We start from the raw sequence: 25,381 nt of genomic DNA on the forward strand, positions 1-25,381 counted from the left end.
TAAACCCCGTCGTATATAGGAGAGAAATTGTTGAAATGGTGGCAAACAGGTTTTTTTGGATCCGGATGAATCCGGGGTTCTTAGCGAAGTTGGCAACCAGATGGCAATTGCTATTCAGTATGCCGAAGAGTCCAAAACAACTTCAAACATATTCTTTAAATATATTCTTTTTGATTTGAGGATTTTAAAAAATTTAGGTTAACGAAAAGAAATAAAAAGAATATCAATTTATTGTGTTCCAATGGAGTATTTATTTTTATTTCCCTTAACACTATCCCTGCTTACAGAATCCTTTAAAATGAACAGGTTAATTTAGGGGCAGTTAGTATATTGAAGAGATGTGAGAATTTGTACTTAACGAAAACATAAGAAATGAGACAAGGGAGAACAAAGCAGAAGATATGTGGACATACGGAAAACCTCAATTAAGAGAACTGTTGGTGCTAATGAGACGATAAGATGCTGTCTCTAAGATTAGATATATACATATATATATATATATGCGTATGATATATATTTATGTATTGATATGTAGCTAGCGAAAAAAGGTAAGTCGATCTTGGTGCGAATGCTTTCATTAGAGAACAATTGTACCAATTCATGATATGAACCCCAGTAGATACTACGTTTGATTTCCAATTCCAAAGTGGAAGTCGCAGTCGCCATCATTGATAACCAAATAACCTAGTTCGGTTGAAGGCATGGTTAGTTTGTTTTGCAGTTAAGTCGTTCAATCATTATATTATTCTGTCATATTACGTAATCGAAATACCCCATTCAATTCTCAAGAATCATACTTCTCGTTGATGTTATCAGCGACAATCTAAAGAAATGATACCGTGAGATCTTCGACAACTTTTTCATAAATGCCTTGAAGAGTATTAAATCACATAGATAGTGGGAAGGTAAGGAGACACATAATCGTGCAATTGAACTAACAAGAAAGAAAAACCTATAATTAAACCCTTTGTGAGTCACTTGAGGTACACCCAATTTTGTCATAACTTCTCAATAAAATCTGCTGCAAAAGTGTTGAGTTCACGTTTTTGGCCGTTCTCTATCATTCTTCATTGCCAAAGTCAAAATGCCTTTGAAAACTTTCGATATCAGTAATTTTCCTGAAATTGTCGCTGTTCCTTTAACTCCAGAGTTATTTGCTCCATATGGGGGTGTGATCAGTGCGGACCATCAGATAAATAATGTGGAGAGTTCTGCTGCCAACTATGGAACTGCTACAAAGATTCATAAAGTGGCGCCAGTGGTAAACAATTATAAGGATTGCCCAAGTGGGAAAGAAGCAACTGCAAATTGGAATATCTTCAGATGCAAGGCCCCAAAACATTTAATAGCTGATAAGAGTTCCTACAAAACTTACACATCAAAAGTCTTGGAGAGACATCCATTTAGTACCCAGACGTTTCTTCCAATGGGGCAAGAAAGTCATAAAAAATCATTCTTGGTCATTGTAGCCAATTCGGACTCTAGTACGAGTCCGCAGAACTTACCCGATCCAAGTCAAATACGTGCATTTGTTTGCACTGGCAATCAGTCTGTAACGTACGGAGCTGGAACTTGGCATGCTCCAATGGTGGTTATAGACGAAGATACTCCACATATAGACTTTGCTGTTTTCATACACGAGAATGGAGTTCCAGATGAAGATTGTCAGGAATGCTACTTCGAGCCTGGCTATACCATTAAATACAGCGTGGATGGGGAAGCGAAATTATAGATATTAAAATAGATCTATCAATATACTTCAAGCTATATATAATCAATCACTTCTGCGATGATCTTGTCTGCGTATATCTTCCTTTCCTCCTCACTTAATCCTTGTGCATTATCTCTAGCGAGTTGCAACTTTTGCATCAATTCAGTGAAGTCCATTTGTGAATCTCCAGTGGGCTCGTGTGAATCAACAGCGCCGAAATATCTCTGCCCTTCATTGTCTATATCATTACCTTCAGTTTCAGGTTCGTCTTCGACCTCAAGTAGGCCCTTAGTCATGTCATTAGCTTTCGTTAGCTTACTCTGTTCGTAGGAGGAGTTCTTATTTTCAATTATGTCCATATGTGACCATTCGTGGGATTCTAATAACTCCACTAGACGATCCTTGCCGGTCTTCTCTTTGTATTCGTTTTGTCCACTCTTCTGCAAATCTATAAATTCGAACCCATTGGATATTACCGTATCTTCAACAATTTCAAATAGTCTCTCATCTCCGATCTTTTCATCTTGAATAGATCCTACAATGGCCAAAAATCCCAGCCATTCGTTGTATTCTGAGTCTCTATCAGATAAGTTGTGTCGTATTTTGCCCACAATTTCAAGGCATTTTTCAATATAATCTATGTGATCATTCTGTACATCAATACAGAAGATTATTCCGTCCAAAACCTCTCTCAATTCTTCACATTCATCAGAGACGAATTCATTGTACCATTTCTCCAAGGCTTGCAATCTTTCCGAATCAGACACGGTTTCAGATCTGTTTTCTGGGTATTCATCAATCAACAAGTTTAATTGTAGACTGTAGTACTTTGTTGTGACCGATGTCTTTAATATGAGTCCACTGTGAGAAGACAGCGGCACCCTGTCTAACCGATCAGTTTGTTTAGCTATGCAATTGGCGACACGAAGTTTCCCCGTATTAGGAGCTCCCAAAATCAAGACATGATTTGGGATCATTCTGGAGTATCTACAGTCTAATTCTACTAATACTAATACTTATTCTATATTAGCAAATCACTACTACACAAGACAATAAATGGTTCCAACAATGACATATTATTAAGCCAAATCCATTTCACAGCCTTTTCTACACAGCGTCTATTTTTTCACAGTATGCGCTTATATGCCAGTGCGTAGACAGACAGAGAAATCTGTCTGTGACCAGTGGGTGTGTTGAGGTGGAATACTATTGAGTGTTCTTCACAAGTAAAATAAGGAAGCTGTGTACATTTATCACACACACACATATTATCTCACTCTCTCACACACACTCTCTCACATAAAGGAGATATATACTTAGATATCTAATTATTAGTGAATTTATATATACAACGGTTTCACAATCTCACAGTATAGCAGTATTACAGACAGTATAGGAGTATTGTATTACAATATAACTGCAGTATTACAGTAGAGCAGTACACAGTATAGCAGTATTACAGTGACAGTATTACAGAATGCCAGTATGATTGCAGTACAACAGATAACAGTATTGCAGTATAATATTATTACACAAGCACTTACAAGTTCTCACATTCGCAAGTTCTCACATTGACAAGTTCTCATACACATACTCTCCCTCTCTCTCACTCACACAGTTAATATATTCGAAAAGAGGAAACTCCAAAGTGTCGCACATACCAGAAAAACCAGAGTGTCGTTAACGTTAACTGTGCAGTGTCAGTGAGCGTAGTGACAGGAGGCAGCACAAGCAGGACAAAAGAAACAAACAAAAGAAGTAGTGATTCTGTAGAATTCATATTACTGGAGTCAGTTAAGATAGACAGAATTTCCCCATTTATCGCTATATTGTCCCGTCTCAAATGGCCCCGTCGGTAGCTAATGGGAACGGTCTGACCAAAGCCCCAGAAAAATCACTGCGGAATGACGCTCCTCACTTGGACACGGTCCAAATCGAGAACCTCTTGATCCGAGACGAGAACATCTATGAAACGTCTCTCAACTCCGACGACTATCTCGAGAGTTTGGCGCCCATTATCCAAGACGCAATCAGTGCCAATGGACTCTCGGATTTGATTCTGCGTTTAAATGGTATCGTCAAAGTCAAAGACGAGGAATTGAACGAATTATCTTTGAATTCTACAGATGAGATCAACTCATGCATCGATGCAATCGACGATATCCATGGAGCCTCTACGGAGTTGAATAAAAATTTAATTCTGGTTAGTCAGACTCTAAACAAGTCTGCATTTGAATTGATGTCGCGTAAGAAGAGTTTGATCAAGAATAAAGAGGTATCTATCCAGATCAACGAAACATGTGTTGTTTTAGGGGAATGCATCCAAGTGTTGGAAATAACAAATAAAATCCACGAGTTGATTAAGCAGAAGAAATATTTCTCAGCTTTGAAATTAATCAACGAGTTAACGGCTATCCATTTACATAAGGTGGAGGGATTCAGCTTTGCCAAGAAGATATATGACTCTATTCCCCATTTGACTAAGATGATTAAAGATGAATCGTTCGAAAACTTGTGCAACTGGTTGACAATTAATTCAGAACGTAAACTTAATGCAATCAGCGATGGGATTTATGACAACTTATACGACTTGCAAGATAACTGGAATAATAGCAGAAAGAACAATTCAACTTTCACTCCCTACAAGCTCAACTCTCCTGTCGAACTCTCGTTAAGAAGTCCTCAAGCATACTACAATATATTTGAAGACAGTACTTTGGCTATCAGATTAGAAACGATATTTGATGCTATCCTAGTCTACGAGACCTTGCATGAAGGTGAGACATTGTCTACATTATATCACAAGGAATGGATGAAGAAGTATAATCGTGTGATATACCCTATAACACTGGCAACCGCCGAATCAATTGCTCATTTTAACAGCTTGCAGTCATTGGATGAGTATTTAAGGAAAATCAGTGCTTTCTTTGTAATGGATAAGCAGATCAATTTGGTGACTAAGTTCGAATTGCGCTCGAACCCCAATTCAGATGACTTATGGGAGTCATATGTTACCAAGTTAATTCCAGTACTCTTAAATTTCCTCAAGACACACAAGTTCAAGACCATGGACGAGTTACAAACATTTAAAGAGATTACTGGTAACTTCCTCCAGATCATGGAGAATTACAATTACAGGATCACTGAACTCTACGAGGTGCTTATGATACTATTCAAAGACTACTTTGCACCAATTTTGATACAGGAGTTCCGCTCAGAATTTATCGAGTCCATCCAATCAGACCATTACATGCCTCTTACTGTTGACCAGAAATCTGATTATGAAAACATTATGAAAATTTGTTGGTACCGAGATGATGCTCCTTTTGCACCTAAAAACGTCAAGAAAATGCCGATTACATTTCCATTCAGTGAGGATTACGTTCATTACTGTCTTGGTGTACGATCGTTATTAGATGACATTTTGAACTTTATCAGTCAACATTACAGTTATGAGTTGAATGAATTGAATAATCTCATCGTGAACGATATTTTTGAAAGAGTTTTAGGAGATGAAAAGGGTGTAGGTATCAGCAGAGATATTCAAGACTTCATTGCAAAGAATGAGAACAATAAGGAAGTTACCTCACAAAGTTATACAAATTTGGAGTATTATCTTTACAGTTTGTATGAGATTGGTAAATTGATCAACCGCCGTCTTCGTACTCACACAGGTATTGGTATCCACAACATTGATGCAAATGATACGTTTACATTAAGAGCCGTTGACCACTTCAATAAGTTGAAGAAATACTCAGAGAGCACTATCTTTAAGATGGTAGACAGTAAGATCAGAGAGTTGTTAGATATGGTCGAATATGATGAATGGCTACCAACTATAAGAAATTCTGAAGCCAACTATTCCATCAAGGATTTTGCCCTTTTCTTGGACAATTTATTCACATCAATTTTCCTGAACTTGCCACAGAGTATTAGAACTCTTGGTTTGTTTAGAAGTTACGACTTTGTGGCCGAACACTTCTTAAACGTGTTGAACAGTGCCACAATCTACAACAAGATAGCTATTGAGAATTTCGATTTGGATATTAAATACGTGGAAGAGTCTATGAAGAACTTATATTCTGTTCACCAGAGCACTGAGACAGAAATGACTGGAGGTCACGTAGCGCTTGAGACCACATTTACTGAGTTGAGACAGTGCATTGATTTATTATTGTTAGATAATTATGATGACTTCATTAAGAACTCCACTTTCAGAATGAGATCCTTTGACAGAATCAGATTTGAAGATGGTATGAAGTTGATTGAGAAGATGAAGGAGTACCAGGATGGAGAAGAAGAGCCTATTGAAGCCGACGACTCGAATCAAAGCCTTGATCAGCAGTCTATTCTCTCCACAGCTGCTGCATCCAAGTTTGCACAGTTCACAACGAAATTCAGAAAGAAGAACGATTTCGAAAAAGAGGGAACGCCTAACAGACTATAGAATAGACTTTAGATTACGAATAATATTTATATTGAAGTAACTTTACGTCGAATATGTAATTTGGTTTCGTCTCTAACTAACCTAAGTAAAACCACGATCATATCTTTACACCGTCTAAGATGAAATCATGCACTATTTACAAGTCCTGTCATAAACACATCGAGATTAGGTACTGTAAAGTGTTCTATATGTTGTCCTTTGAAACGATTATTTCCACAACCATAATTTATACCACTTTCTTCCATCGGAGCTGGTTTCCAACTCTTGTTTCTTCTGGTTCAACAAGGTTTGAATGGTCTCCTCCAACTCCTTCGACCGTTGTGTTAACACCTGCTCCTTTTCTTCACGCTCAAGCCGTATCCATATCGAATGGAGCACAATATATGTTGTAGATGCTATTAAAAAGGCATGGAGCAATGGGTTTGCAAACTGACGGATCTGAGGTTTCTGCTGGATCTGCTTTGGTTGGAATCCGGCTTCAGGGAACTTAACTGTGGAGTATGATCTCAATGGACTTAACGTCTTTCTTGCGACTGACTTTACACGTAATATTTGTGACATGATACACTAATAAGTAAACAATTGCCACTAACTTTATGTCGAGTTTATTCTACACACCAGATTATGGATCTTGCAGTTAACTCCCTCTATAAGAAAGAATACAAAGATATCTTCTTCTAAACACTTTCTTCCTGTGCTACCAAATTTTCATTAGTAGTCTCTGTATAGTTAAATCTCCTACATACAGCTTTCCACTTCGGGCCAATGCTAACTTAAGAAAAAATTTCAAACACCGTTATCATTCGATATGGTAAGTTGTAGTTAGTTCTTCATAGAAAAGAAGGTAAGAATGATCAGTATACGTCCGTTGGTTGTCGGAATCGCCAGGAGGCAGGTATGTAAGCAATATATCGCATGGGGAGCAGTATTGGCACCAATCAGGGCGTTTCACATCAATACATCGCTCTTCCAATCGCAACATTCTCAGCATTCGCAACAACCAGGCCAGCTGTCAATTCAGGAACAACAGCACAAGTTACAACGTGAGAGCATCTCATTAGAAGCAGAAAGAGCCCGTTTGGATACGATCAGCAGAGCCAGAGAAGAAAGACAGCGCTACAGAAACAGAACAGCTACCTACTATTCTGCTTCATTGGGTGTTCTCTTCCTATCCTTAGCTTTCCTCGCAGTGCCTGTCTACAGGGCATTTTGCCAGAGAACGGGGTTCGGTGGTATACCGATCACAGACAGCACCAGATTTACTCCAGACAAGTTAATTCCAGTTGATACCAACAAGAGAATAAGAGTGCAATTCACCTGCCAGTCGTCTGGTATTTTGCCATGGAAATTCACTCCTTTACAGAGAGAGGTGTATATTGTACCTGGAGAAACGGCATTGGCATTCTACAGAGCCAAGAACATGTCGAAGGAAGATATCATTGGTATGGCCACATATTCGGTAACGCCAGATCATGTGGCACCTTACTTCAACAAGATTCAGTGCTTTTGCTTTGAGGAACAAAGGTTAAGTGCTGGAGAAGAAGTCGATATGCCAGTCTTCTTCTTTATTGATCCAGAATTTGCCAAGGATCCAGCTATGAGAAATATTGATGACATTGTCTTACATTATTCATTCTTTAAAGCTGCATACAGCGATGGAGAGCTAGCTGCCGTGCCTGTAGCTTCTATGGATAAGAGAGCCGCTACAATTGCTTAAGAATGCTATACAGCAGACTGCCACAATTACAATTTATGACGATTTACTGAAAACTGAGCTTCTTGTAAATATTCCATGTATATATGCCTTAGATTACCTAAAAACTCACGAACAAATACACATTAATTTATGCAAAAAGACGCAAATAAACACATAAGCATACCGAGGTAATGAATAGGAAGGACGAACCGGGTACAAATTTACGACAAATATCAGAAGAATGTTACTTCAAGAAGGCTTCTCTTTTTCACTGGCATTTCCGATTGTTATGGATGTGATCGTGATTGGCTACATGCGGAAGAAACATGTCAAAGTTTGGCGTGGCCAAGAAATTCAACAAATCGGGACAAAATAAAATTAAACCAAAATGGCCTACTATTGGTAGAAATACAAATTCCTAGGTCGGGTTTCTGAGCCATACCCTCGCTGCTTAGCGAGATACCCTTCAGGCGTTAGTCTGTAATCTAGATGATCTAGATAACTTTGATCAAAGTAATTTTCTAATTAAACGCACCGAGTTAGGAAATAACTGTACGGGCAAAATAATGTTCACCCAGCACCACGACACAATAAAGAAGAAAGGATCGACCCTACAAAAATAATTGGTGAGACCAAGTTTCGGGCAGGTGCATCAGCAGGAACAGTCAATTGGCTGGGTTACTTCAGCTCCTATGTGGCGCCTGAAAGGATGCTGAGTCAGAAGTTGCTCCCACATAGAGGCAACTCATGGCGTGATTTGCTACAAAATCGTCACGGCAATCAAACCTGGACATTGTCTAACCAAACGAGGTACAGACGTATCATTCCAGTATACATGTAACCTTAGGGTAAAAAAGCATAAAATGCTAACCGTAATGCATTCCGGGGGTAGCATAGAAATTTGGAAAGCTTTTGCAAGTTACATCTCATTTGTTGCTGTTTCGAACCATAAACCTTCCCCCTAAAGCGTTATTACCTTTAACGTGGTATGCGTCTCTGCTGAAAGCGCAGTATCTTATTAATCAGATAATTGAGTACACAGGAAAGAAATAAGGTTTGACATAGCATCAAATTTATTTTTTGTCTATTGTTCCTGGACAAAGGATACCTAAAAATTTTCAACGACGGATGAATAAACTGTCACAAGGAAAGTATGAATTTTCCGTGGGATTCTTGAGGTATTATGGTTTCTTAGGGATCACCGGGGGTCAAAATACCCGCAAACTAGAGAAGAAAATCGCCAATTGTTGCTGTTTAGAAGTAAGAAAGTACATAATATGTAAGAGCGGCTCAGAGTGCCGCACTTGTAGAGACCAACTGATTGATCAGATATCTTTGATCTGCCGTGTGAGATGCTGCTACCTAAGCACCTAATTATTCTTCGGTACTCGAGAATATGTGTTCATCTAAGGCATGTCATACCAATAGAGCTCTATGCATTGCCTACTAATTTCAGGGAGTTACACATTACACATTAATTACTAAAGAATTGAGAGTATACAACAGCGAGGTGTTGGTCCAGGCATTATGTGGTGAGCAATGTAACTGTATATTGTTGTTAGCCACCTCGTTCGCACCATGCATCTTATGCGTCTTATACAAGGCAAAATTCCTCCGAAACGTAATGCCGAGAAATTTAATGAAGTAATTGGAGGACAAAAAATAAAACAGGGAATAGCCAATGGAGGATCAGATAATTTTTATACAATGGGCTCTAGAGGTTGAATTAGGTTGAAAGTCAATTCCTTATCATGAAAATGGCATGTCTGATAAGAGAAACCGATCCCATTGCCTTTGATTGCGATTGTGGGTAACTATAAACGTCTTTTTAGAACTAAGAAGAGAGTCTTCGTCCGTTTTGACGAGGCGTTTCAATTGGACGGTCTTCAATTTTATTTGAAACGTAAAAATAGAGTATTCTAATTGTGCATAAATAAGCCATCATTTTATCAATTTCATATTTCTAAGAGTATTCATTTGTCCAACGGTGGAGGAGCTACTGTGTACAGTCACAGTTGCGTTGCACTGTTTTTCATTCTTGAAAACTAGCCAATTGAAGAGAAAGATTCACCAATTGCTAATATTGAATTGAATATTAAGGTGTTCCTAGAGTAACACGGGGCGATCTACCCTTTGCCGTGCTCTCCTTGCAAATTACCGCTGTGAATATGATAATTACAACATTATTTTTCCAGATCTGCCGTTCATATGCTTGACATACGGTATCTGCACTTTCTTGGGCCGAGAAATCAGTCCAGGTACAAAATAAAAAACCCAAATAATATTTTTTAGAGGCTGAAAAGTACTTTGCGGCCATCTTCCATCTGATAATTTTTATCTTTCCCATCTACAAATTTTCCAACATTTAATTGTATATAAAGAGTTGTTTATATCCCTAAATGTCGGATTTCTGCTATGTAGACTTGTAGTAACTTATTCTCTTTCTAGTCCAATTTTTTCTTGAAAATTTTAAGAAACAAAATGGTGTCGTTAAAGCAAGCAGCTATTGCTACTGCCTTTTGTTTGAGCTTTGCAAATGCAGAAGTTGCTTTCCACATCTACCATGAAAGTGAATTTGCAGTAATGGCCTGTACCGCATTGGTCGGTAAGACAGCACTCTATTTCTCTAAAACCGACAAGATCAAATACTGTAATGTCCACAACCAACCAGCTTTGGGAACATACGCACATTGTATTGAACAGATTCCTTACAAGGATGCTAGAAAGAACTTCCTCGATTCGTGTGCTCCTTTCAATTTGACTGAAGAACAATACTTGGCTGCCTATAACAATGCTACTAAATATTTAACTAATACAACTGCTGATCCAACATTCAACAAAAAAAAGATTTACAACAAACCTGCCATCTTGAGTCCAAAGAAGATCGTTGGAGCTTGGAAGTCCGAGAAGGGTAGATGGACCAACTATAACTATGCCCATTACTTCGGTATGGTTTTGATGGCTTACTGGTATTTAGTTATGTTTGTTGCTGGTCTCTGTAACTTAACATACTTCATTGCCCCAAATGCTGTCAACTCATTAACAGGAGGTGTTGTTAACGCCTTTAGAAAGTATATTACCTTACCTGCTACCTTTAACAAGTCCCATGCTCACCATAAGCAAATTTTCCACTACCTTTTGTTTCTTATTCCAAGTAGATTAGAGACTATCTTGGTTTCAGGGTGGATTATTATGGCCATCATTTTCTCAGCTGTCAAGTATACTCACGACACTCCCAATGTTATTTGGCCACAAGGAGCTTCTACTGAAGTTGGAAGAAAGATTGCCGATAGAACTGGATTGATCGTTGGATGGATTGTTCCAACTTTAGTTTTATTTGCGGGTAGAAACAATTTCATGCAATGGCTCTCTGGTTGGTCATATTCGAGATTTGTATTGATTCACAAGTGGATGTCTAGAATTGCTTTCTTGTTATCTATTACTCACGGTGTAGGTATGACTTTCAATGGTAAAGGTCTTGGGAAATATGAGACTCGTAATTCCAAACCATATGTTAGATGGGGCTATGTTGCCATTGTTTGCATGGCTATCATGACTGTCCAATCGCTTATGGTCTTCAGAAGATCAAACTATGAATTATTCTTAGCCTGCCACATTATCTTAGCCGTGTTTTTCATTGCCGGCGGTTGGATCCACACCAGAAATGACGGTTATCACCAATGGTACATTTGTGCCACCGCTGTTTGGGCCTTTGACCGTGCAGTTAGACTCGCTAGATTGGCTTTCTTTGGATTACGTACAGCTGAAGTGAGGTTGGTAGCAAACGAAACATTGAAGGTCACCGTAACAAGACCAGCTTATTGGAAACCATTCCCAGGTTGTCATGCTTTCATTCACTTCGTAAGACCAACTTGTTTCTGGCAATCACACCCATTCACTATTGTTGACTCCGTTGCTGAAACAAACACCATCACATTCTATATTAAGGTTAAGGGTGGTGTCACTCACGGATTATACCAATATTTATCCAAGCAACCTGATAACAAAGCTAACATTAAGGTCACAATTGAGGGACCTTATGGTCAACGCCAAGCTATCCAGAAGTACGAAAACGCTGTGTTCCTTGCTGGTGGTAACGGTATTCCAGGTCTTTACTACGAGGCTACTGATATTGCTAAAAGATCTGAGAAGACCAACGTTAAATTCTACTGGGTTATCCGTCACTATAGATCCATTGAATGGTTTTACACTGAATTATGCAAATTCAAGAATACCAACATCACTCCTATTATATACGTTACACAACCACACGTCGGGTTGACTTCTCCTTTCATCAGTGACAATTTAAACTCCAGTGATGAAGAAGAGGAAGAACAAGAGAAGAAATCAGATGTTGCCGAAGAATCTGGAGAATACATCGCAGCATTGAAGAAGAACTTGTCTTTCATCGAATTCAGAGAAGGTAGACCGGACTTCTATCAAATAGTTGCCGAAGAAATCAAGGAAGCTAACGGTCCAATTGGATTTGCTTCTTGTGCCCATGGCTCTATGGTTGACGACGCCAGAAGATCTGTTGCTGACCACCTCGGTGACTCCAAGTACAGAGTTGAGTTGTTTGAACAAATTCAAGCATGGTAAGCTCACACCACCATCCATACATATTCAGTTCTTTAATATTTATTCTGCTTTTAATAGACAATTCTTATTATTATCTAATTATTATACAAATGTGTCATCTAGCAATTTATTTTGCTTGACCGTAATTTTGCATCCTCTCGTATATATTTTCTTGCTTCCCTTAACTTTTTCTTGTGTACACACTTACTGTTGAATATTCTTCCACTGACCAGAGCTCACCAGACTCCTATTTCAACGAGTAGAATGAATACATTCTTTCCGTTCCATCATTCCCCCAAGGGACTGCAAATAGATCCCAGATCTAACCAGCAACCTTCAATTGCAACCGCGTTGAACTCGGGAGAGATATTTTCTCGCCATTATTCCCCCTTTTGGTGGTCTGCAGCAAATGGCTCCCGTTGGAATTATGGCGTCCAGACCCTATACCGGCATGAGCGCTTATAAGTTACTTGAGCATTGAGAACACTGAGCCAACTCGAATAGTTTACGGGCTATTTAGCGATTCAGAATGAAGGAACGTCGTAGAAGTCATTTTCGCGATTCTACTACTGCTGAAACCGTATTCTGGATTTCTGGGGCCCTTTCAAATCGAGCCTTGGCCAGTGACCCAAGGCTTCAATAACTGACATAATAATTTTTTATTTACGATCTATTTTTAGGGTGTCGTCGAGCCCTCACTCAGTTCACCTGCCACATAAATAGACATATATCAAAGTATGTTTATAGAGTACCATACAAGAGCAAGATCCATTGGTATACCAGATTTCTTTCCCCATATATCGCTCCACGGCACAAACCTCCTATTTTCAAAAGATAAAACCCAGCTAAAACCCACCCCTATTGTTTTCTTCCCGACCTAGTTCCATCTATTCCGTTCCAGGAGTACCCTCCTACAGACAAGACTCCTAACTGCACATTACTCAAATCACTACAGTTTACCATCCACTTCACACTATACACCATCCACCCATACTCTATACAAGTCTCCTCCTCTCCTGTTCACCCAGTAAACGTAAACAAAATATATACTGTCAAACAGAAAAAAAAGTTTCGCGTTTCGTGACACAAACACAACAATCATACGGGCGGTCTGTCAGATCAAAAACAACCATCACAAAACAGACACCAGGAAAATTGTAGGACGGATCTGAGTGATCTCAAATTCTGTCGACATCATTCTTTTTCGTAGCTCCAACAGTGTTGGACAAGAAACATCCTCGATTCAACGCCTCTTCCCCGGTTATCCAACACCATCCAACGACCTATCGTCTCTCCCACTCACTGGCCGCCTATCAGGCTACCATCACACACTCTTTTTTTCACAGCTAAGAGAGAGCCTCTCACTCACTGGATTTGTCTCAGTCGTCAAACACCACTTGGTTTTCGACACAACACTTGACACTGGAGAAGATATCGATATTCTCTAGAACTACGAAACCGCTATAACAGTACAATAACAACGTCTCCGTCACTCGCTTATCCTCATCCATAACCGTTGTTGTTTGTTGCTTGTATCGCTTGATTTAATCTGCTGATTTATTTGCTCCTGTAACCGCACCACTTACTGCATCATCCATAAAAGTCTTATCCACCATGGCCTGGCTCCCAACCAAACCCACGATAACTGTTCGTGATGTTGTGGACAGAATCGAGCTCGTCGCTAGAGCGTCTCAATCTTCTGACAACTGCAAACACAGCAAGTCCAACGAATGCCAAAAGCCAGTTAGTGACAATGTCTTAACTATTGTTTTGGCAGTGGTAATCCCAGTGGTCGTTATCCTCTCTGTTCTTGGATGGTTTCTCTATAGAAATTACCGTAAGGACAAGAAGGAAGCCATGGAGCATGACCCGGACTTCGACGAAAATGGAGAAGCAACCGCTTTGCCTGACTTCCCTCAAGCAAACATGTATCATATGGAAGACCCCTTCCACAATAGAAATTCACTTAGATACCCACAGGCTCCAATGCACCCTGGGTTGAACAAGTCCACTACTTCACTTTCAGGCACTACTCAAGGTGATCCATATTTGGACAACTTCGTATTGCCTTACCACTCACAAGTTGGCTCAAAGGTGTCGTTGGACGATTACGCCAAACAGTTTGCAAGTAACCCAGGTTACAGTCAGCACACTCCTTCAGCTTCTTTTAGCAAGACGAGACATTCTAGTATGAGTAATTTCCCTACTCCAGGCGTACAACACTCTCAAATTTCTCCTCAAAAGTCTACAACATTGAGACAAACATACACTGGAAATAATGAGAAAAACTCAGAAAATCCTAGAAGCCCTACAAAGAAGGTTGGAGACAGAGAATATACTAATATTCCTAATGATTCTACTGCTTCTTTTGGACGTCCTACAGTTCCTAATGTCAAAGAATCTCACTCTGATTTGGAAATGGACTCCAACTCTGACATGGAAGAAAAGGACCATTCCAACTCACATTCATCGGAAGGATACGGTCATACCAATGAAAAATTCGGTGTCAATTATGAGAATGAGTCTAATGTGGATACCCTGAGGTCGCGTACAAGCACAACTCTGTATGACTCAGTACCAGATCGTGTTGGGGCTGAGAGAGGTATTCAACATGTCAATGACAACGCTAAGAGAAATGGAGTAGAGGATAAGCCAGCTTCTACATTTGATAATAGAACTGAAGCTACTGGACATGTGCCCGAGCGTTCATCTAAGAGAGATTACGTTTCTCAACATGCATTAGGAAACGAAGTTCAAAATAACGATGCAGACGAAGAGCCAGAAGATGATGACGATGATGCCGTAGATGGTGACTTCAACTTCTCCAGCAGCAACGATAATACACGCTTAGAAGATGATGATGAAAATGCCGATGCTGGAAATAGTTTGTCCTTACCAAGACCAAATCCAGGAAGAAGCAAGTCACCTAGAATCTCAGCTTTCAATTTATTGAAGAACGATAGTGATGACGAGAACGACGACTTAACTCCTGAGCAGAAAGAGGAAATACAGAGAATGAAGTCAGTTTACAAGGTTTACTTTGATAAGGACCAAGAAAAGAACGGTAACCAACCATTTGTTGCTGATGCTAGTCAACTCGTACCTCCCATTCCAGTTGCTTCTTCCAGAATAAACAAAGATTTGCGAATGGATACCAACTATGAGAAGAGATTAACGACAGCCTCTTCAATCTATAATGAAAATATCGTATATCCTCACGAAGAACAATACTATTATCAACCTAATTACCAGGGAGAACAGTATCCACCACAAGAGCAATATTACTACGAGGATCCAGCCCAGGATTACCTGAACCACCCACAGGCTCGTCCAGAATTGCCACCATTACAAAAGTTGCGTAATGCCTCCGACATTCGTCACTCTACATTACAGACATACACGGATTTCCAGCCGAGGTCCAAGAATGCTGTGGTGATCTCACCAAATTCAAAGGTACCAATTAATCCTATAGATGATGGTGTATGGCAGCCTGTCATGTCTTCTCCAACATTGGCACAATCACAATCGTCATACTCAGTGAATCAACAGGTGCTGCATTCACCACAACAGATGTATTCACCTACAATGTCCAATGGTACAGCGCCACCACCTAACGCTGTACCATCTGCTACCCAGCTATCCAGATCATCGGTGGTGATGTTGAATCCTGTCACTGAAATTACTCTGAGGAGAATGTTCAAACCAGCAGGCTCCTTGCAGCAAAATGGAATGGGACACAGTCAAAGTAATACATCATTGAACTACATTGACCCAGGTACCCTGTTCAACGGTCCGGAAAACGATTTAATTCCAGGTAATAGAAAAAGTGACGTTAGACGTATGATGAATACCAACTTCTAATGTTATAACTATAGAGATTTTTGGGCATGTTACATATTTATTCCTCTCATCCAGTATCCTTCCATCCAGCACTACATAATAAGATTAGTAATTAATGTCATTCCTCTGTAGCCACTTGGTCATATGGACTGATATAAATATAAATTTCAAGCGACTACATGAATCTGGGGTCGTATTAATCCGGTCCTACTACACAGAACATCAATTCAATGAATTTAGGTGCAAAAATTGCTAGTCGGTAGCTTAATCGGTGCAACAGCTGAAAAAATCTCTATTGCTGTTTGTCACACTTTCTAGTTTTTCCGAACATATAGACTTGACCCCACAGACGGGTACATGATTCCTTACGGTGATCCCCCAATTTTGAATTGTATCTTTAACAATGCATCTTATACCGTGTTGGTGAGAGAGAAAGAGTATTTGGTAATAGTGAAGGACCTTCTCCCCGCCAAAGCTGTAAACATGATTTAGACTTCCAAAGAGCTAAATGCTGTCATATGTTTTCTGGGGAAATAGCCATGGTTTTTCTCGCATAGTATTTTACCGAGGAGCTGAACTAATTGCTTTATATTGGGGATAATTCCCATTGTGTAGTTATATATTGATGTAAGCTATTATCATGACTACAAATGACTTCGACTTCAGTATTTATCTCAGGAGCAAATGGGTTCCTCGCCCAGCATATAATTACGCAACTCATTTCGCTCGACTACAACGTTGTGGGTTCTGTCCGGACCCTTGAAAAAGGCAAGAAGTTAAAAGAATTATATGGCCAAAGATTTCAATATGAGGTAGTTCCGATTATTGAAGTGGAAGGTGCCTTTGACAATGCTCTACTTAAACACCCTGAAGTTACACTCCTCATGCATACAGCATCACCAGTTACTTTTACTGCAAAAGATTTACAGAGAGAAATAATAATACCAGCAGTGGTTGGCACACAAAGCATATTGAACTCGATAATGAAGGTGGCTCCGGGAATAGAGCGTGTAGTATTTACTAGCTCATATTGTGCAATTGCCTCGCACGAACTTCAAAGAGGTCCACATTTTACGGGTGGTGAGAAGTTTTGGAATGATATTACTTACGAACAGTCTATTAAAGATCCATTAAGTGCTTATGCTGGATCAAAAACGTTTGCCGAGAAAGCGGCTTGGGCATTTATTAAGAAACAGAAGCCTCGCTTCAGTCTAACTTCAATAAACCCCGTCTTCATTTTTGGGCCGCAGGCTAGAAGTGAAGAAATAAAAGAAACTATGAACTTAAGTGCTGAAATAGTAAATACCATTCTCCGGTTGAAACCAGACGACCCAGTGCCTGATGTAGAGGGCATTTTTGTAGATGTTAGAGATGTAGCAAAGGCCCACATATTTGCACTTGATAACGACAATGCGCGGTCTAAAAGATTAATCCTTGCAACAGCAAGATTCAACGGTCACACAATATTGAATACTATAAGAGACCATTTTCCGCAACTAAGGGACCAACTTCCTTTACCAAATCAAAGTGCTCTAAGCCTTTCAGCTTATGCGGAAATCAACGATAGAGAATCAAGGGATATTCTAGGATTTGATCATATTAGTTTTGCCGACTCCATTGCAGATGCCGTGGCGCAGATCCTACAAGTATATGGATAGCAAGGCGAGAATTAATTGTTGCATGGAATGATATAGAGAAAAAAGTACCATTAGGTATGTCAATCGCCATAGGAACACATAATATGCGCCTGGACATCACCAAGAATACATAAGCGATGGGCATCGGCTATGGCAGTTTGTTCTCACACATCGCCGTGCTCCCGTATACTAGATTGCGCCGCTCCATTTTGAAGTGTCTACAAACCACCTAAATAGTGAAAGAATGAAAAAATACTATATTTAACTCCTACCCGTAAGCTGGACTAAATTAGAAGTAGAAAATAGCAGAAGTCAGAAAGCGTAGGTTATTTGGGACCCACTCTCAGAGCTTCTGTTAAAGGAAGGATCTAAATTCCCCACACTTCAATATTGGCTTATCTCCACTTTATCTTGCAAGCATTGATCTATATCAAGATGCTTTTGGTACCTGAAACCAGTACTCTAATAGAAGGACTCAACGATGACAGGGTCAATTTTGAGACAGCCATTGCCTGTTTCCTTGTCTTAAGAGAAACCGTCAACGAAAATTTGCAGAGGTGAGCTTAGGGCATTTTTTCTTGAGCGGCATTTGGGTTAAAATGCCCTGTAGAATGTTCCCAATCGGGAAAGTCTGTCGCAAAATTCTTAAGCGGAAATCCAATGCCATAAGACTCTCAGAAGTCATATGTAGAGACAGATTATGAACTAATTACGAGGAAGCCAAGCTCATGAGAATTAGACCGAAATGTATCTTCTTATCTGTAGGAGATGAGCCATGGATGGAAACAAGAAGGGAGTAATATATAAACCTTCGAATTGCTCTTTCAGTTATAAATGGCGTCTCTATACTTTATCGAAGTTCTTGGCTATCATTGAATTTCATTTCTCTATACAAAATGGTTGATATTGAAAAGGACATAGAACCCACGATTTCTTATAAGGCTACGTCTCTGACATCAGTGGGTCCTATAGATTCGAAACCATCTGGAGCAATTGACTATTTAGACAATGGGTCTTCTCAAGATGCTCTGGAAACCACCGAAGGCGTCAGAAGAAGCTTAAAAGCTAGGCAAATATCTATGATTGCAATTGGTGGTAGTATAGGAACGGGTTTATTCATCTCCACTGGGTCTACCCTTGCTGATGCTGGACCAGTTTCTTCACTTATTTCTTTCCTTTTCATGACCACATTGGCCTTTTCAGTTACTCAATCTTTAGGAGAAATGGCAACATTGATTCCAGTCTCAGGATCATTCACACAATTCGTAGCTAGATGGTGCTCTCCTGCATTAGGTGCTGCCAATGGTTGGAACTACTGGTTCTCTTGGGCAATTACATTTGCTTTGGAATTGTCAGTGGTTGGACAAATCATCCAGAAATGGACTGATGCTGTTCCTCTTTCAGCTTGGATAGCAATCTTCTTCGTTTTATTGACCCTATTCAATCTTTTCCCTGTTGAATACTATGGTGAAGTCGAGTTTTGGATTGCATTCGCAAAAGTTATAGCAGTATTTGGATGGATTTTATACGCATTTATCATGGTATGTGGTGCTGGTAAGACGGGACCTGTTGGTTTCAGATACTGGAGAAATCCTGGACCATGGGGTCCTGGAATATTGGTGGAAAACAAGAATACAGGAAGATTTTTGGGTTGGCTTGCTTCTTTAATTAGTGCCGCATTCACATTTCAAGGTACTGAATTGGTGGGTATTTCAGCCGGTGAAAGTAGCAATCCTAGAAAGACTGTTCCTTCAGCAATCAGGAAGGTATTGTTTAGAATTTTGGTTTTCTACGTGTTGTGTATGTTATTCATTGGATTATTGGTCCCTTTCGATGACCCTAAGCTTTCCGCTAACGGAAGTTACACAGCATCATCTCCCTTTATTGTGGCTATGCAAAATTCTGGAACTAAGGTGTTACCTGACATTTTTAACGCTGTTATATTGGTTACGATTATTTCTGCAGGCAATTCAAACGTGTACTGTGGTTCCCGTATTTTATATGGTTTGGCACAATCCAATGTCGCTCCCAAGGTCTTCAAGAGAACAACCAAGCAAGGTGTTCCTTACGTCGCAGTTCTTTTCACTGCTGCCTTCGGTTTATTAGGATTCTTGGCTACTTCTTCCAGAGGTAATGAGGCTTTCAACTGGTTATTAAACATTATTGCAACATCTGGAATGATCGCATGGGGTTTCATTAGTTACACCCACATCAGATTTATGAATATTTTAAAGTCCAGAAACATTGAAAGAGATTCGTTGCCTTTCAAGGCGATGTTTATGCCTTTCAATGCATATTATGCCTGTATCGCTATTGCAATTTTGGTGTTTGTCCAAGGATTCCAATGCTTCTGGGATTTTAATGCCACCAAATTTTTCACTGCCTATGTTTCCTTGATTCTTTTTGTGGTGTGTTACGTTGGATTCCACTTTTTCTTCCACGGTTTTGGAAAAGAAGCATTCACCAGTGCAGCTTTCTTGGTACCTTTGGATCAATGCGATATTGATACTGGAGTCAGAGAAGTTGACGAAATGGAGTGGGAAGAACAGGCCCCAAGAAACATATGGGAGAAATTCTGGAGCTGGGTATCTTAGATACTATATAATTTTAATGTTTAATTTAATGAGACTAATTTGTACGATACATAACGCTTTGAATAATTTACCCTATAGATACAGATGATGTAGTAAATCCAACCCTTTATAATCCCACCCCTCTCTTGTGAGAACAAAATTTGCAGCTATTAACTCATACACTTCCCGTGCACTCTAACAAACAAACGTCAATTTTCTCTCTCTTTCTTAGCAACACTTCACACAGGACTCGGCTTTGTCACGTGAGTATATGAATTTTCGCTCTCGACCAACCAAATCGATTTTCTCTGTTCGTGAGATTATCAACAATTTAATTGAGAGTTGAAGGTGAAGAATTGGTGTTTGCAATCGTTTGCTAGATATAGTGCTGTACCACGAAGTAGTGTAGAAGATGTATGTTGTTAATTTTGTGGATAGAGAAAGTCCAAGTCCTTGTACACTGGAAATTTCGTGAAATACCGAATGGTTTCTGCGTATTACGAGAGTGAAATTTTCACACATACTACAACCAGTATACTAACCTCGATGTAGACAATGTCCGCTTCTGAATCCAAAGAAACTCAAATTGTGCCATCTGGTGCCACCCAAAACTTATTGAACGATAAGTGGGACGTTGTGTTGTCCAATGCCTTAATCAAGACCGGATTAGGTTTTGGAGGTGGTGTTTTGGCTTCCATCTTATTGTTCAAGAGAAGATCCTTCCCAGTCTGGTTAGGTATTGGATTCGGTTTAGGTAGAGGTTACTCTGAGGGTGACGCTATTTTCAGATCCAACCACGGCTTGAGAACCGTGAAGGCTTAAAGAAACCAATGAGTCCTCATAACTCCACCAACGTCCATGCTCATGCCTAAGTCACAAATCAATTCCTTGTATACTATCATGAAACATGTATCGCGATGAACTAATCCAAAACTTGCACCATTGGATCTCCAGCAAAACTTGAATCCATGTCATAGATATATCATATTATAAAATTATTTATTCTTTATTTTAAACTACCCTTTAAAAGAAGAAACCATCAGAGACAGTTAGAACCGTCCACCTTCAATTTCATTTTAGATTTAGCATTATAAGTATTGGCATGTTCTTTCTTATACATACTAAATATTGCGGATACATTTCCGAATGTTTCCATATTGCAAAACATTAATATAAAAACTTCCGACTATGCTTGTAGCTACGGCAGGAGCCAATTGTATGAACATATACAGTCTGTTTATAGTCATACAACTCTAAAATCTCTAACTTTAGAAGTAAATATATTACAATGTCAGGGGTATTTTTCATTGGAAGTTTTATCCATAGTTATGGTGAAAAATCATGAAGACTCCAGAGTACTTCTCAGCTACTTTCAAATATACCAATTCTACCATTCAAAAAGACTCCTAGGGCAGTTTTACAAGTCGTAGAGATCACATCTCTCGGTTATTTCTTGACCATTTCATGAATTACCCTAATATTATAATGGTGTATCTCGTAACATTCATCCTTCTCTTCGTCCCCAGATTTGATTTTCTGTGCTAACCAAATTTAGGTGCGTACTGAAGTTTTTGAAGCGCTTGTATGAAAGATAATGGTTACTTCTTATTCATCTTTTGTAGTAATAGTAGTGATATTGGCTGCCAAAGGAAGAATGAGCGATGAGAGTGTCAATCAGATATTGAATGGCGACATAGATCTCTACGAGTTCTTGGAAGTAGGGACATCCGCTTCGGTGTCAGAGATAAGAAGACAGTATAGAAAGAAAGCATTAATACACCATCCGGATAAAGAAGGAGGAGATGCCCATACATTCGACTTGCTTCTAAAGGCGTATGAAATTCTTGTAAATGAAGACTTGAAAAGAAAGTACGACAAAATAAGGTCAATCAAGAACCAACGCCAAGCGAATAGAGATCAGTTGGCTAACCTTACAAGACAGTTTCAAGAAGAGCTAGAGAAATCAGAGAAACAGTACCAAGATGAGGTCAATTTCGTTAACAAGCGAAAATGGCAAAATGACTTGGAACAGTTGAAAGAAGATGGACTCAGTAGAAGAAGGAAGCTTGAGCAGTCTATAATAGATAAGAAACCTAAGGAGGATTCCGCCGGAAGGAGGAAATACATATCTTTTAATGAAATTCCTATTGAGAGATACTTTTCATTTAATGATTTAGACTCTTCTCCCAGCAATGCAGCACAAAAGTTGAAAGTAAAATGGAAGCATAAACAAGAGTTAGAGGGCCATATAACAAAAGATGTCGTCAAGCAAATAATGGAGATCTTTGGCAAAATAACTTATGTAAAGTTACTTCATAGTACGGAAAGGAACCCTAGGTATAACTACGCATTAATAGAGTATGAGGATTCTATGGGCTCAGAAAAGGCATTGAAACACAATTATAGGGACTCCGCTAAAATATGGGATGGTACAAATGTCAGAAAATTGGCTAGCTTGTTGAGAGGATGTACTAGGTTAGACTCTTCAGAAGCAGTTCGTTCCTCATCCTCATTCGAATCTATAAAGAACCATCCTCATTTACCAAAGGACATGAAGATCAGAAGTACCACTAATGAAGATGTGAACGAAGTGCTATTTGCACACACACTCGAAACACTTAATAGAATGTAAAATCCGTATCTGACTTCGATGTAGTTGGAAGTCGGCCAAAAAGAGACCAAACAAAAGAAGTCTTTTAAAAATTTAATGATTAATATACGACCATAGAGACAGAGAGATGAATATCTCTCAATTTCAACTAGTACAATGACGAGTTACAGTGTTTTCACCTTCATCTTTGTAGCTTGTAAGTCGATTACCTACATGAAAAATAGAATTCATACTTGATCGATTGTAATGCATGTGTATTCGTCTAGTCATCTCTCCATTTGACAAAAACTTCGTCCGTTCTGAATCTTTGGGTACAAATGGTATTCCAGAGTTCATTGGTCTGTCCTGTTCTGTAGCCTAGTAACCCAGCGTGTGCAATCATGATCCCGTTATCAATACAGAATCTCTCGTCAGTTGCATAAATTTGGCCATTCTTTCTGTCTTGTATCATCAATTTCATCATCTCCTGTAATCTTTCATTGGAACCTACTCCTCCAACAATCAAAACTTGATTACTGTTTACATGTGCTATAGCACGTTCTGTGATCTCCACAAGCATGGAGAAGAGGATCTCTTGTAATGAGAAACACAAGTCTTCTGCTGTAATTGGCTCCCCGGACTCCACATCCACTAATTTCTTGTTTTGCTTTCCAAACATATCCTTTGCCAAACCCTCCACATGAGCCAAAATTCCGGACATGGACAAATCCATACCTTTGACGGTATATGGCAAATTCACCAAATGCTTTCCTTTCTTAGCCATTTGTTCGATATTATAGCCTGGAGCAGGCTCGTTGGGTATTTTAAGGGTTCTAGCAAATCTGTCCAAACAGTTTCCAATGGCAATATCGAGAGTTTCTCCGAATATTCTATATCTCTGTTTCGAGTATGCAATGACCTGAGTATTACCTCCGCTGACGTACAAAACTACTGGGTTATCGGCACCAGTAATTTCTCTGCCCATTTCTATGTGTCCCACACAATGATTTACACCTACAAGCGGCAAATCCCACAATTGTGCCAATGTTCTTGCCGCCACTACTACACTTTGCAATGGAGCTCCCATACCTGGTCCTTGAGTGAAGCAGATGCAGTCGATGTCAGTTCCTTTGATCTTAGCCTCTATTAATGCTTTTTTGATGACACGAACAACCCAATTTCGGTGGTGTCTTGCTGTGTCTCGCGGCAAAAAACCCTCTCCTGGAGGTGTAATGTATGTATCCCTTATATTTGACAATACTTCTGCACGATTCGTAGTAGATAATTGTCCCAAGTTGTGCTTGATAACTCCTACACCCAACTTGTTGGCAGAGCCTTCCAAACCAAGAGCGATATAGTAGCCCTTTCCTGGTTTAGCGTATTTATCTAGATCGACTGTCATCTGTGTTAATTGTTTCTTATCTATGCCTTTCTGAGAAGAAAAAGACCTACTGTTTAAACGTCTTCATTCGTTCATCATTGATTTACGACTTCGGCGTGTAAATAGAAGACCAGTAGACATCATCGCCATACAAAATTTTGACTGCCAAAAATGCGGCTATCAAAATGCAGTACGTTGATTGTGCCTGCCACTGCCAAAATGGTAAACAAGGAGAGAGAGTGAAGTGTGTGAGGAGAAGGACATAAGTGTGTATGGTAAGGTAATAATACCTTAGTTGGTGTATGGAAGTGCGTTTGTTAAAGGGAATTTATTATTATATCTTATATATTTATTCATAATTATTATCTAATACTTATTTAATATATAATTATATTACATTGTATATTATGTAGTTGTATAATGTATAGTATAATATAGTATAGTATAGATAGAATAGATATCTTGTATAATGTATGTTGTATAGTGTATAGTGTATAGTGATCTTAGAATATATTCTTGTATATTGTATCTTGTATCTTGTATCTTGTATATTGTATTTTGTACATTGTATACTGTACATTGTATACTGTACATTGTATATTGTATAGTATATTGCATAGTATCTTTTTATTCTTCATAGTGTTTATATTTCTATACTACTACACTATTTTGTTTACTGGTTCACTCGAATATAAATATATTTGTGCATTGATACCGCTGATTAGAGCATATTTTATTATATTATTATATTACTGTGAGACTCTCGCAATCTGTTTACTGTTACATCTTGTCATATCTCATAGGAGACATACTTACAACCACAAACACGCACATAACACTTTTATAAAGATAAACATACTACGCATCTTTCCTTTGTTTGATTCATTTACCTTTTATACATTTCCAGCGGAGTAATATTATTACATTT

General features: G+C 39.1%; 12 protein-coding genes across 12 annotated transcripts; 9 read left to right on the plus strand and 3 right to left on the minus strand. All coding sequences in view use genetic code 12, as the record gives it.

The window, feature by feature from the left end:
• Positions 1–876: 876 nt before the first annotated feature.
• On the plus strand, positions 877–1,748 carry RJT20DRAFT_54244 (ureidoglycolate hydrolase). The gene has a single exon (XM_064920602.1). It carries the CDS (start codon positions 1,085–1,087, stop codon positions 1,730–1,732), a length of 648 nt encoding a protein of 215 aa, XP_064773112.1. The 5' UTR covers positions 877–1,084; the 3' UTR covers positions 1,733–1,748.
• Positions 1,749–3,121, minus strand: RJT20DRAFT_54251 (uncharacterized protein). The gene has a single exon (XM_064920603.1). The coding sequence runs from the start codon at positions 2,686–2,688 to the stop codon at positions 1,765–1,767; it is 924 nt and encodes a 307-aa protein (XP_064773113.1). The 5' UTR covers positions 2,689–3,121; the 3' UTR covers positions 1,749–1,764.
• On the plus strand, positions 3,104–6,262 carry SEC15 (Rab GTPase-binding exocyst subunit). Its single transcript, XM_064920605.1, has one exon. It carries the CDS (start codon positions 3,555–3,557, stop codon positions 6,156–6,158), a length of 2,604 nt encoding a protein of 867 aa, XP_064773114.1. The 5' UTR covers positions 3,104–3,554; the 3' UTR covers positions 6,159–6,262.
• Positions 6,262–6,863, minus strand: RJT20DRAFT_54241 (uncharacterized protein). Its single transcript, XM_064920601.1, has one exon. It carries the CDS (start codon positions 6,717–6,719, stop codon positions 6,366–6,368), a length of 354 nt encoding a protein of 117 aa, XP_064773115.1. The 5' UTR covers positions 6,720–6,863; the 3' UTR covers positions 6,262–6,365.
• A 145-nt stretch (positions 6,864–7,008) lies between these two features.
• On the plus strand, positions 7,009–7,875 carry COX11 (Cox11p; the record flags this gene model as incomplete). Its single annotated transcript, XM_064921736.1, has 1 exon — positions 7,009–7,875. The coding sequence occupies one exon, from the start codon at positions 7,009–7,011 to the stop codon at positions 7,873–7,875; it is 867 nt and encodes a 288-aa protein (XP_064773116.1).
• Positions 7,876–10,264: 2,389 nt separating this feature from the next.
• FRE10 (Fre10p) lies at positions 10,265–12,526 on the plus strand. Its single transcript, XM_064917560.1, has one exon. It carries the CDS (start codon positions 10,336–10,338, stop codon positions 12,451–12,453), a length of 2,118 nt encoding a protein of 705 aa, XP_064773117.1. The 5' UTR covers positions 10,265–10,335; the 3' UTR covers positions 12,454–12,526.
• Positions 12,527–14,046: 1,520 nt separating this feature from the next.
• Positions 14,047–16,293, plus strand: RJT20DRAFT_136197 (uncharacterized protein; the record flags this gene model as incomplete). Its single annotated transcript, XM_064918458.1, has 1 exon — positions 14,047–16,293. The coding sequence occupies one exon, from the start codon at positions 14,047–14,049 to the stop codon at positions 16,291–16,293; it is 2,247 nt and encodes a 748-aa protein (XP_064773118.1).
• A 629-nt stretch (positions 16,294–16,922) lies between these two features.
• On the plus strand, positions 16,923–17,930 carry RJT20DRAFT_883 (protein induced by osmotic stress; the record flags this gene model as incomplete). The annotated part of the gene is made up of 1 exon (XM_064921269.1): positions 16,923–17,930. The coding sequence occupies one exon, from the start codon at positions 16,923–16,925 to the stop codon at positions 17,928–17,930; it is 1,008 nt and encodes a 335-aa protein (XP_064773119.1).
• Positions 17,931–18,368: 438 nt separating this feature from the next.
• On the plus strand, positions 18,369–20,701 carry RJT20DRAFT_54260 (arginine permease). The gene has a single exon (XM_064920604.1). It carries the CDS (start codon positions 18,806–18,808, stop codon positions 20,501–20,503), a length of 1,698 nt encoding a protein of 565 aa, XP_064773120.1. The 5' UTR covers positions 18,369–18,805; the 3' UTR covers positions 20,504–20,701.
• Positions 20,702–20,782: 81 nt separating this feature from the next.
• RJT20DRAFT_129701 (uncharacterized protein) lies at positions 20,783–21,306 on the plus strand (the record flags this gene model as incomplete). The annotated part of the gene is made up of 2 exons (XM_064917561.1): positions 20,783–20,896; positions 21,035–21,306. The coding sequence occupies exon 2, from the start codon at positions 21,038–21,040 to the stop codon at positions 21,302–21,304; it is 267 nt and encodes an 88-aa protein (XP_064773121.1). The 5' UTR covers positions 20,783–20,896; positions 21,035–21,037.
• An 830-nt stretch (positions 21,307–22,136) lies between these two features.
• On the plus strand, positions 22,137–23,114 carry RJT20DRAFT_885 (U2-type spliceosomal complex subunit; the record flags this gene model as incomplete). The annotated part of the gene is made up of 1 exon (XM_064921274.1): positions 22,137–23,114. The coding sequence occupies one exon, from the start codon at positions 22,137–22,139 to the stop codon at positions 23,112–23,114; it is 978 nt and encodes a 325-aa protein (XP_064773122.1).
• A 189-nt stretch (positions 23,115–23,303) lies between these two features.
• Positions 23,304–24,596, minus strand: RJT20DRAFT_54231 (chromatin DNA-binding HSP70/DnaK family ATPase). The gene has a single exon (XM_064920599.1). The coding sequence runs from the start codon at positions 24,472–24,474 to the stop codon at positions 23,356–23,358; it is 1,119 nt and encodes a 372-aa protein (XP_064773123.1). The 5' UTR covers positions 24,475–24,596; the 3' UTR covers positions 23,304–23,355.
• Positions 24,597–25,381: the final 785 nt, after the last annotated feature.

This window comes from Scheffersomyces xylosifermentans (genome assembly GCF_036884685.1).
Source record: "Scheffersomyces xylosifermentans strain CBS 12540 chromosome Unknown RJT20scaffold_6, whole genome shotgun sequence".
Classification (NCBI taxonomy): domain Eukaryota; kingdom Fungi; phylum Ascomycota; class Pichiomycetes; order Serinales; family Debaryomycetaceae; genus Scheffersomyces; species Scheffersomyces xylosifermentans.